Genomic DNA, 12,727 nt, shown 5'->3' with positions numbered 1-12,727 from the left:
GCAAAGGAATGCGCGTATGCATTCCTTCACACCCCACCCTTGTTGTAAACCACGTGTAGATATCAATTAGACAGTCTGGCCTGGGAGTGGGAGTGAGCCAGGGACATGTCTCTAGCACTAGTCTTGAGTAAAAGCCCCTTTTGAGTTCCTGTAAACGTCATATGATACTGTTTTGTCTTTCTTTTCGCCTAAAAAAAAAGCATATAGCGAACAGACCTCACCTCCCTGATATCATAAATGTTCACGTAGCCATGCAAAAGGATTGATTTATTCCTTCTCGGCGAAAACTGAATTAAATGTCCTTTGATAGAAAATTCGAAATCTAGCATGCCTGTATAAAGACTACCTTGGTACCTTCGCAATACCAGGCCAGCTAGAGATCCAGCCACATGTTCGATCGTTGAGAGCTAGCGAAGGAAGCAAAACGGTGAGCTAGTAGCGTCATGTACGTATACAAAATGCACCTCATTGGTGAAAGCGTGGGGCTGATGGAATGCATGCTAGAAGACAAAGGTTGTGAACCCTGGTAAATTAATCCTGTTGGTAGTGTTACCGTTAGGTTTTAACAGACAATAGAGAGATTAGACAAAGTCACCCTTATTGTTGATGCATTCTCAGTTTCATTCCGGAATGCCCGGCTTATTTCTAGGCCCTGTTAAGCTGAGCATTCCCAGGCGACGGCCGGAATGGGTATAGAATGGGCGCATTCTCGAGTGCATGCCACTGAGATAAAAGGTACAAAGTGTATTCCGAACGCATTCTGGAATACCAACGAGTGGATGTCCGTCGTGCCAGTAACAAAAGTTGTTGGGACCAGGGCTCGCTGGCCCTGTGAGAGATTTGACTTGCAACTGCAAATAAGTAATACAGTTTTGCCTGAAACTGTGCGTTGAATTAGAAACAAACGCAAATTGGCATTGGATTCGTCAAGGTTGCGTTCGATATTTTCCCTACGAAATCGAGCGTCCGCTTAGCAATGAACTTGCTTGTCGCTCTCGGGCGGGAACTTGCATGTGTTGATGCTTTACCTCTCACAACTACTGAAATTTCCCAAGCTCAGTGCTTAGATTATGTGCACTATACCACACGCTATATTATAACACAATACTTAATGCGTATCGGGGATTTTCGGAACGATATCGGGAGTTGTAGCGAACGAGTAGCGCGAAACAGTAAATTCGCGATTTTTGTAAGCATCGGGCAGCAATTCTACCTTCATACTTAATGCCGAATTTGGTTCGAAACTGCACTGCTGAGGAGCTGAATCATGTCAGACTTCATTTCTGTAACCTAGAAAATCAGTAAGTGTAATTTTCAGGTCAAAACAGTGCGTAGCCCCAAACCCTGTTCTATTGCTGATGGCTTCTCCGCTTCGTCTGCTAGTAATATGTAGCACTTTCTATTCCATTTGATTAGCGAAGGTTGCGTTCGATATTTGCCTATACGGAATCACGCTTCCTTTTAGCAATGAACTTCCTTGCGTTTAAATGAAAATTTACGTACGGTGCGGGGACTTGCATTTGATGTTTTAGCTCTCACAAGTCACAGCTGTGCTTCATAAAATTTCATCTCAAGCCCAGGGCGCAGATTGTGTGCCCAAGTATACTCGGACGCTGCACTACGTACACGCACGCGTATCGGAGATTCGTATGAGTAGCGAGCGAGTAGCGCGAATTAAACGGTAAACTCGCGATTTTTTAAAGCATCAAGCAATAGTATATTTATGGCATTTCCTCCTTAATACTAATTGCCGAATTTGGTTCGCAGTTGCATTGCTGAGGAGTTGAATCATGTCACAATTCATTTCTGTAACCTAAAATACATTAATTATTTTGCACATGTATCAGTAAGTGTAATTTTCATGTCAAAACAGTGCGTGGCCCCAAATCCTGGATTGCCGATGGCTTCTCCGCTTAGCACTAGTAGTAGCACTTTAGTTTTCTATTCATTACGAAACAATAGTCGCCATTCAACGAGGGACGCCTCGAGACGCATCGGGACGCATCGGTAGGGTAGAGGGAAGGAGCTTATTTCGCGGACGCAGCGAGACGGCCACCAGGTAAGCTCCTTTTCGTACATGCAACGGTCCACTTGTGAGGGCTCGTCTTTTACAAGTATACTTGGGAGTTAGCCGACGCTTTGCGACGCTCGGCGGCGCCCGCCGACACGCAGTCTAAACTAGTGACTGTACGCCGTCGCTAACCGTCGCTGGGTGTCCTTTGACGTCGGAAATTGAAAGAAATTTGCAGAAGCGTCGCACCGCGTCGCTCGCCGTCCCTAGTTTACCAGGTGCGCCTAAGATATAATACAACTTTATGTACAAATAGATATGTCATTAGAGAAACAATGCATACTTTGCAAGGATGACGAAAAAATGAACATGGCGATGGATAAGAGTGATCTACTGAAAACTGGAACTTGTAAGATGTGCATCTCTGAATTTAGTCTGCAAATAAAATGTTTATCCAAAATGTTTTCTATGTATAGTTAGAGCATTTGTCAACTGATTTATATTGATCTAAAGTAGAGAGGAAAATTTTACACAAATGTAAAAGGAGACATTGTTACAGTACACACACTGTTACTGTAAAAGTGGAAATTTTTGGGGTATTGAAATTTTCGCGCATTTTGCGCAATCAGAAACTAGCACGAAAATAAAAGCACACAAATATTTTTGTTGGCCATATGTTCCTGTAGCTGATGTCTTGGTACTGCGGAATTAAAAACATCCAAAACTCTTCTTATCCGGCCGAGCGCGAAAAATTAGTTGCGCAAAAATATCCACTTTTACAGTAATTGAGCCGTGTGTACTAGTAAGATATTGTGACAAAAGCAGCAGTGCACACATACACGCACACTTGTCCATAACATGCGATTGATATGCTTAGGATTAAACTTTTGTCACTCTGTTGGCAGGTGATATGATAATGGAAAGTAGATATGACTTGTCGGGAATTTTCAAGTTAATAACCCAAATTCACATTTTGTTTTTGTTTTCTCTCTGTAAACCCTATGACAGAAACTGAAGCTGTACGAATACGTCGATCCCAAGCAGATGAGGGAGCTGAGGCCCGCAGTGGACTTCGCCCGAAAATCCATCGCCATCCGCGAGACGCTTGATGGAGAAATTCACAAGGTGGGCCCCCTCTCAATCAAAGTTCGTCATTCTAATGTTGGGCTCCGTAGTGACCAGGAGTAAGGTCTTCAGAACGATTAGGTCGTCTCTGCACTTTGGCTACCAAATGAAAATATGAAGTGAAAATATAATGCATACTGTATAAACACAGTGACAAATTTCAAACTTCTCAGAAGAACACAGAAAAGCGGCATTCAACCGGAGAGACAATTATAAGTGGTTAGTGTCTTTTTAAAGGTACTAGCCCACATTTGCAAACCCACGAAAATCAAAACTGCATAAAACAGGTCCAATATGACTTCAAGTACAAGTTATAACAGTAACATACCTCACTTGTTGCTCTTTGTCTATACCATTCGATAAAAGAGCGAAAATCATCGTTTTAAAATCAATTTTCAAACCGGGTCAACCGGACCCAAAATCGAGTTACGAACGTGGGCTAGCTACGTACATGTAACTTACACATATATCGCATGCATGTACAGTGTATAGTACGTACGTGGACCGGAGCTAGCGAGCGTTATACGCATGCATACGATGCATTTTCATTTATTTTTATGAAAGTAATGGACTAATTGGAACGAAATTTTGCACAGGTGTTACTGCAATCATACCCAAACTCCATGCTAACTATGAGACCAATTGCTGCAGGTTTACAAATGTGGGCTAATACCTTTAAGATACTGCAGCAGACTAGAGTGCAATCATATAATCTGAATTGCATTATCCCCACTCAATGACACTAACATCAAACTTTGATGAACACAAGCATGTTCAAGGGATGTAAGGGTGATATTGTATTAACTATTTACCACACCGGTACAAGGGGCCTAGAGCATGCAACTACAAAGTTTAATGCATGGATTTAGAGCAACAGGTATATATATATTTTTTTTTTCGTAGGATAGGAAACAAATTCAATGTAGAACAAATGGTGTAGTGTTCACAGTAAAGGACTCATTAGTATACAGCTTGTCTCTCACCAGTTCAATGCCTGTGGTGAGATACAATGTAGTGTACGTTAGGAGTGGCTGTAATAGAGGAGACCTACTTTTCTCAAATAGGTAGGGGCCCACCAGCTCTTTGAAAATGAAAGTGATCAGAGTTTGCAGCATGAATGTGTGCATGTTGTTTTTTTTCCAACCCCTTCAGTTCAAGCTGGGGCGTACCCTCATCCAGCTAGCCTTCAACCTCCAGGCTTGGATGGAGTGTGGTGGAGACAACACCTTGAGTGAGGTGGAGGCCCTGGAAGAAGCAAAGGTCACCATCGAAAAGGCCGTCACACTTTTTAAGGAGGTCAGTGTGGCTTTTTTCTCTTTTCCTTGTTTTCTTCTCTTTCTTTTTCTTTATGTTCTTCTCTTCTTAATTCCCTGACTGCTCTTTCTTCCCCTCTTTCTTTTCTTCTCTGTCTTTTTCCTCTTCTTCATTTCTTCTTCTGCTCCTTTTGTTCGACGTTGTATGAGGTACACTGTCATTTGAAACAACAACATCAGATTAGCATTGACTAGTTTGTTGGATAATTTGAAGGATAATATATATATCGCACTGGAATTGTCAACAGTGATCACCAGAGTTGAGAACAGGTTTGCAATACAAACATCTCGATAGAAGAATTTTAATGAATTTGAATACTTAGGCAGTACCTGCTTGCATGCTATAAAGATTAGACCCAGCACTGGCTGTCGGACAGAATCTCGGTGGTCTAGGGGAGATGACCCCTCCCGTGAGATGAGGAGGTCGTAGGTTCCAATCCTGCTGGAGTATGTATGCCCATGATTTCTTTTGTCATGACTTCTACTCAAATGCTGATCAATTCAGTGCTTATTTACATCAATGTAGAGTAAATTTGTCAATCAGTTGCAAGGGTTGTGTAATACTGTCTTTGCTTTTGTCTTCCTCAGCTTGGTTCTGATGGCCACTTGTCTGATGCTATCATGACCAAAGGGGTTCTGGAAGAGAGAGGATGCCAGGCGCAGGTGGATGTAAGTAGAAAGTGATCTCTTGTTAATCATCTTTCCTTTGTCAAGTTGATATTGTGAGTTTAACACTTGTGCAAAGTATACACGATGTGACATCAGCATTGCCACAGTGTACTCATATATTCTAATCGCAAATATGAAAAAAGCTATCAGTTATATTCATATGTTGAAGGATTGGTCTGCTATTAAAGGGTTTGGAACATGTGACCAGATTTTTATACTGGTGCTTCCATTACAAGTAACACAGTTGTGACGAAATTTCTTTACAACAAAGTGAAAATTCGGGCCCCCAAATTCTTATCTTCATATTTCTACATGCTCTGTTAGTATAACTAACTTTCAATATGGTGACAGAAAACCGTCATTCCGTAGGAGTCGGCTGTATTAATATGGTATCGTGCAAGTGTCATAGCGATGTAGGGGAATAGATCTGTAGCCCCGAGACTTGACCAATTAATATTTCCACTATCCCTTCTGCCACAAAACAGACGATGTCTTATTGAACTCTTGTCTTTGTACGTTCAGATTGTCTTTAATCAAATGAGCATGACATGACTGAAGGGTCATATTCAAGTCTCGGCAAGAGTTGCATATGGTGCCAATAGATGCGTGTACATTATGTGGTCTTGTGTTGACGTACTAATAGTGCAAGAGAGTTTGTCATGCTTATGATTATGCAAAGATATTTATAGCCAAATTAAAAAAAAACAACAACAAAAACATTTCACCAATCATGGTATGCAAACTGTCTGACTTTCCCTGATGTCAAACTGACAGTAGCCCAAATGCACAAAAGTAGTTTAAATCAAAGCCATGGTATGAATTTAGCTCATCACCTAAAACAAGCGCATTGCAGGCACACCTTGCACATGCACTTACCATGGTTCAGTTATTATTGGTTGCTTGTAGTTTACATGTGTGCCACTCGCATTAAAGGGACTGTACAGTACTGGTTGAGGTGGGGATTCTTGCTTTGAACATTCCTAAGTGAGATAATGAGAGACCTCTTGTGAAATATGAAAGAGAATGTAATTTTAAGAAAGATTCAACACTTATTTGATGAAAATTGGTTTTCAAACGGCTGAGATATCCAAATAAGTGATAATAATAAAGGCGACAGGCCATGCTTTTTATTAGGATCTCCTTGTTTCACCTTGTTTTTTGATATCTCAGCCATTTTAAAACCGATTTTCATCAAATAAACTTTTGATACCCCTTAGAATTGCATGCTCTTTGACATCTCATAGAGTGGTTTCTGAATATCTCGCAAAACGTTAAAAGCTAAATCCTCACCTGGACCAGAACTGTACACACCCTTTAACACAAGCAATATTCTCACAGTCCATAGACTGGCTTGAAACTGCCTTTGCATATTTTGAATTATATGTCAAAACCCCCCAAGACACACCTGTGGTCCCACATACTGTAAATGCTGATGGCTGAATTTCCCCTCATTTTGTAGCTGTACATGGAGGCTCTGGACCTGTGCCTGCAGGCTTACGGAGAATTCAGCGTCCTGACGACTCGTCTCTACCTCAACATCGGCATCATGTATGAGGACAGGCGAGAGTACCGAGAGGCCTACAAGTGGTTCATCAAATGGCAGGACGTGTGCGAAGAGGTGAGTACGAAACTTGTGCTGATGAGCACATAAAAACATTGTGCTAGAAATGATAGCGACTGCCTCGTGAGTGAAGTGTTTTCATTTCTTGATACTATAACCCACAAAAGTTGTTAAGATGTTGATTATTGTTATTGTTTGTATATTTTTCTGTTTATATTAAATGAGCTTGGAATGTACAACAATAGTTAGGCTTCTACCAACCGTTGACAATTTGTGGGCAAGCTTTTGTTCACTCTTGTATGTTTTCTTAAGCCTTTCTTAGCTCACTCTTACAACAAATACATTTTATTGCAACTGATTGACAAATTGCCCTACATCGACGTAAATAAGCACTGAATTGATCAGTGTTTTAGTAGTAGCCATGATAAAAATTCATGGGCGTACATACTTGAGCAGGATTCGTCGATGTAGGGCAATTTGTCAATCAGTTGCAATGAAAACATCTCGACGGAAGAATTTTCATGAATTTGAAATACATTTTATGCTCAACTCAGGACTCCTCAGACAAGACACTTGACACAAGTAGTTGAGATTTGGCAGAGCCCAGTGGGTTGTTCTTTTATTACACTCCTGACCGCATTGTACCACAAGGTGGTGCTGTTAACTCAATATCAACAGAAGATGTGAACACTGCACATCAAACTCCATAACACTGTAGACATTCTCAAGCCAAGTGGTCAATAGTCACACTGTTTCTCCTTGTTTTCTGTGTGACTATCACATAGCTTGAGAAGGTCCACAGAAGTGGTCAAATTCTTGCCCACAAATTGTTAAAGGTCGGTAGAAGCCCAAACCATGTTGTATGATCATCCCCAACTGATGAAAGTTTTCGGTAGTAAATGGGAACCTGTAGTACACTCACTTGAAGCTACAAAGTAATGTCTGTGGTAGCATAGTACAATCCATTTTGGACCAAGTCTGAATAGAACTTTACTGTAAAGTTAAGACATTCCACCATGCCAATGAGTATTGCTTATGAATTACTGATGTGTATGTTGTCACTTGATTGCAGAACATATCGTTATCTCTAAGATTGATTAATTCAGTGGTTGATATCGCGCTGCTCATTGGCACATGACATAGTCCTATGCATGATTACAAGTGTGTTGGTTAGGCAGGTGTTTTTCTGAGGTTGAAAGACAATATTTTGCTTGTGCTGGCGTATAGGCTTCACCCCGACTTTGCTGCTGTATTTTTCTTTGAAATAGTGTGGCCTTGTCGCCGGCGAATACGCTACTGCTCTCTATGCTTCCCCCTCATGCTAATTTCTTTGTTCCTCCCTACATGTCTCTCTCATTGTCCTCTTCCCTTCTCCACCTTCAGGTCTTTGGCTACCACCACCCCCGTACTCAGCGCTGCAGGAACTGTCTGGCCGAGCCGCGGTACGTCTTCGTTCGGCGGCAGATCGAGGCGGAGGAGGCCAAGAACACGCGCAACGCCCAGGGAGGGAACCAGGTCTCCGAGGACCGCGGCCTCATCATAGACGAGGACCGGGACGTGGATTCCGACAGCGATTATGAAGAGTAGGCCCAGAGTCCTCCTCCCATCGGACAGAAGACTTTGTTCCAAACTTTCGCTATATATGCAGCTAACATAGGCTGCCGGGCTTGGTCCAGGGAATAGTCTAAAGGGCTCCAAAGAGAGATGGACGATGAAATCTATTTATATATTTATCCACTTTTGTCTAGTCTTGTTGCCCATCATCCATCAAAACATCAATGTTGACATTTTTATCTTTTTTAAAGGAGTTATAGCAAACTTTCTTCCCCTAGGAAAGACCATTTGTCACCGTCCAGTTTCCAAAAGAGTTTTGATTTTTGAAATACTCAATCTTGTGTTTTTGGTCCATTGGCCCAGGAGCTGTAAAATTCCTTCTGTACTACAGTTTCACATGGCATCCCGCCACATGAGATGGCCTGTACATGTACAAAAAGATGAGTCATTGCACTGTAGTACAGAAAATACCCAACCTTTAAAAATGTTTTCAATGAACTGCTTTTGTCATTTTAATCCGTTCCAAATAATAGTGGTGTGGAACAGGGCAAGTAACAAACATGCTGCTACCACGGTGTATTTCTGTTAACCTGTTGAGGACGAATCCCGAGTGTACTCGGGCAGGTGTCTATGGGAAATGCGTATTGTAGCAAAATCAGTCCGTCCTCAACGGGTTAAATTTTACGGGATATTTGGAACCACATAGAGAGTTCTTAGGTGATAATCAGGAACAAAACAGGTACAGTAGTAAAAGATGCTTTACCCATTACAAAATGCAGTTCACTTCAGTCTTCATGAAGTGCTCTAGTAGGTATACAAACTTTGTAATTATTTTTTTTTAGAGAAAATATATTGTGAAATAAAAGTATTACAACTGGAATGTAAATGGGTGGGTCTAGAGTGATGATTGCTAAGTTTGCTGTAGAAATGGTAAGCTCCGTTTGGGTTGCTGCAAAACTTTCAGGCTTTTTAAACAGTATTGTAACTACAATAGTTCGATTAAAACAAAACAAACTTGACTGAAAATAATGGTATGATATGAAATGAATGTCAAAAGCCTTTGAGACAGGGTAATTGTGTTGACTTAAATGGATTTGTTCTGTAAAACAATACAACTTCTGTGAACGTGCATTATGAACTGTGGAAAAAAAAAATCTATACATAGATGTTAATGATCCATTGGATGTGTCTCAATCTGCCACGATCACTGGTCATTAATTTGATTATCAGCAGGGTTATATTTGTACTGATTTTGTTTGCAAAGCTTCATATGATTCTATTGTAAATATGTGTATGTTATTTCAGTTGAATTGTAAATGTGCAGAAGTATTTTGTATACTATTGTGTGTTTCCTTTGAAAAGAAAGATGTACATGTATATTTTATAGAAATAAATTAACTGTGTCTATACTTTAAGCATATTAAATGGTATAATCATAATGGAAAATCACATTGATCTATAAATTTGGTTTTTTGAATGTAAATCTTCAAAAAAAAAATTCTGAATACATGGGTGAGGGCCTCTGGAGTTTGTCTTTGCTGTGAGGCAAATTTGCCTCCAATGCAGTACATATACATGTAGTATATCTTCTCAGTTTATAAAGCATAATACATATACTGTTTCAACTATTGTACAAAACTGCCATGACAAACAGATGGTGTGTGTGTATATATACTCCAGTTGCTGAAGACATGGCGTGTAAGAGAGTGATACAGGTTGTATATTCCGATTGGAAATTATTTCATTTTGAATTTTGTTGAAAGAAAAATTAATGCATTTCATTTATTCATGTACACTTGGGCTTCTTTGTGCATGTGTCCACCAGAGAGCTGGAAAAAATATGATATATTTTTATGTTTTAGGGCACTTTCTTGTGATTATAGTATTGCAAAAATGTTCTGTGTCTTTTTATGAATCATTATCATCATTTATCTAAATGTCAACACAATTCTCATGATTGCAGTTTCTCATGACAGTAAAATGTGTTTGTATGGTCAAAGTAAAGTCAATTGATCAGATTTTTTTTGCAAGTGTATACCTGGTACCACATCTGTACTATTTTTTACATTCCTGTTGAGTGGAGAATTTTAAGTTTTACATTTATATCTGCATACTGATTGAGGGAGTGATGGCAAAGGGTTTGTGAGCTTTAAATCTATCACTGAAGAAGTGTTCATTTGTACTTTCTTCTCTGGTGGACAGAATTTCAGAATATGTCCTTGTATTCAACTACTTTGTAATCAAGATACCTTTAAATTGCATTATCCCAAATGAACTGGTATGTTGCAAACAGGATTTCAATTTTAGTGACATAGTCTCAAAGTGAGAGAGTCTACTCTGTAAGGAGATTTCGTCATTTAGGAACACTATTCAAAATATGTCATTATATTCGACAACTTTGTAATCAAGATGCTTTTAAATTGCATTTTCCCAAATGAACTGGTATGTTGCAAACAGGATTTCAGTTTTAGTGATGTAGTCTCAAAGTGAGAGAGTCTACTCTGTAAGGAGCATTTGTCATTTAGGAACCTCCCAAAGTGAATCACAAATCAGCCTGTACCAACCACTCTTGACTTGGCTATTTATGAACAAACGTACAGCCAGAAACCAAAGGATAAAATATCAACATTTTTTTCTCTCTCTCACTCTTTAGTATTTATGCTATTTCTTCAGACCTAAATGGAATGTTTCTGTGTTTGTTAGCACAGCATGATTTCTGTACTTTGAAAAAAATCTGCATTATTTTCTTTTCAGTTTGTAAATGTATTTTTTTTTTAAAGAGATCTGGAGTTTCTTTTATGTCTTTCATGTACATTTAATTTTCTTGGACACGAAAATGTTGGCCAGGAAGTACTGTATATAATATACATGAAACTACTAACCTATCTCCGCTAAATGAGTTCTGTTTATGACTTTTTTTTTCTTGTGTGAACTCTTAGCATGTCTGAGAAAGAGGATGAGAGAATGAGAGGGTGAAAAAAAGCAGAGTAAATAGAGAAGACAATTTGATGAAATACATGGTAAAAAAAAAAAGATTATAACACACCATAAACAATAGTTGGACATTAGATGTGACCTTGCATCATGAAAACATAGCTGCACAGAACTTTTCTCTCTTTTCTTTAGGCGAGTTCAAAATTACAAAAAATTGCATTGCTTTTGGTTATAATGGTCATTTTCTTTTTTAGTTTGATGTAATTGACTTCAAAGGAGTAATCCATAAATCAGTGCAGTTGATAAAAATGGAACAACTGATTTTGCACTGTGTTCATGTTTTTAATTAGTATAGACCCAAGTTTTGTGTCTGACAAGCATCAATTTCTTTTTTCTACTTTTTACAGAGCTATTGCAACTTTATAGCCATATTTTTTCAGAACCATCGTGCAAAGTACTTAGATACCATGTTGGTTTGGAACGTCTTATGTCGGTTAATCATACAAATACCACTTTGACGCTATTCCCCGTGTTATCTTGCACATTCTCATTCATAGTCTGCCCTACAACCACAAACACAGCGATTTTTCTTCTGTTTTTCTTTTTGATGATGATTGGCTACATTGTGCATTAGAAAGGAAACTAAGAGGACCTAATGTAAATCACATTGGCATCTTTTTTTTTTCTCTCTCTATTTAAATTTTCTTCCTCTGACTCGAGTGAACTGATGAGTGATTGAAGAAAAAACTTTGTTGGTTGTAGTGCCCTTATGACTTGAAACAAAGCAATTTAGCTTTAGGCTTCCATGTATTCTAATATAAATGATTTTACCGCATGAACGACTGCATGAACAATATTTGAAGAGTTTGTTTGCAAAAACCGATAAGTCCATTTTTGACGATTTTGAAGTATGGTCTCTGTCATAAAGTACAAAATAATACCTTTTAAATGACATATTGGTCACTACATATAAAGGTACATTTTTAAAGTTATGGTCAAAAGAAGCAAAAATGTTCTTATTATTCTTTTTATTTTTCTTGATCTTTAATGGCAAATATCTCCATTTGACAAATATGGACTTATCGGTTTTTGCAAACAAGCTCCTCATTTTATTCTTTGCAAAAGAGAAAATAGAAATATAAGGAGAGGGCAGTGTCAATTCTCAGACCCTTTTTTGTTATTGGAACCTGCAAGAACGTACCACATATGATTGTACACATGGCTCAGTTTGGAAAGCTATCTAACAAACAGAAAAAAGACACTTAAAAGACTAATCAAAAGAAAAGGCAAAATAAGCAATGCATGCACAAATAAACGCACATTGGAACCTTCAAGGAGATAAACACTGGAAGGAGGGAAGGAAGAAGAAAGGAAAGAGAGAAAGAAGGAATTGAGTAATGAAGGGAGAAATTATGAATGAATATTTAAATGAAAGAGTGAGTGAGTGAACGACTGAATGAGTGGATGGCTGAATGAATGGATGGATGAATGAATGAACGACCGTCAGAACGAATGAATGAATGAACAAATGAATAACGTAAATAAGTTAAATTAATGATG

The 12,727-nt window shown here is 38.9% G+C and overlaps 1 protein-coding gene across 1 annotated transcript in view; it reads left to right on the top strand.

The window, feature by feature from the left end:
• The window catches only part of LOC139727967 (telomerase protein component 1-like), a 41,625-nt gene extending 33,298 nt beyond the window's left edge, over positions 1–8,327 (top strand). The window contains exons 19-23 of the mRNA XM_071638942.1: positions 3,020–3,136; positions 4,289–4,432; positions 5,038–5,118; positions 6,578–6,736; positions 8,063–8,327. Of these exons, the coding sequence (XP_071495043.1) occupies positions 3,020–3,136; positions 4,289–4,432; positions 5,038–5,118; positions 6,578–6,736; positions 8,063–8,266 (705 nt within the window). The 3' untranslated portion in view covers positions 8,267–8,327. The remainder of the gene's footprint in view (positions 1–3,019; positions 3,137–4,288; positions 4,433–5,037; positions 5,119–6,577; positions 6,737–8,062) is intronic.
• The last annotated feature ends 4,400 nt before the right edge of the window (positions 8,328–12,727 follow it).

The sequence above is a fragment of the Diadema antillarum genome, unplaced genomic scaffold (assembly GCF_040938485.1).
Source record: "Diadema antillarum isolate AM-2024a unplaced genomic scaffold, OU_Dant_1.0 seq00000160_RagTag, whole genome shotgun sequence".
Taxonomy (NCBI): domain Eukaryota; kingdom Metazoa; phylum Echinodermata; class Echinoidea; order Diadematoida; family Diadematidae; genus Diadema; species Diadema antillarum.
Note: the sequence above shows the minus strand (reverse complement) of the source record. Positions and strands in the feature narration are given on the sequence as shown.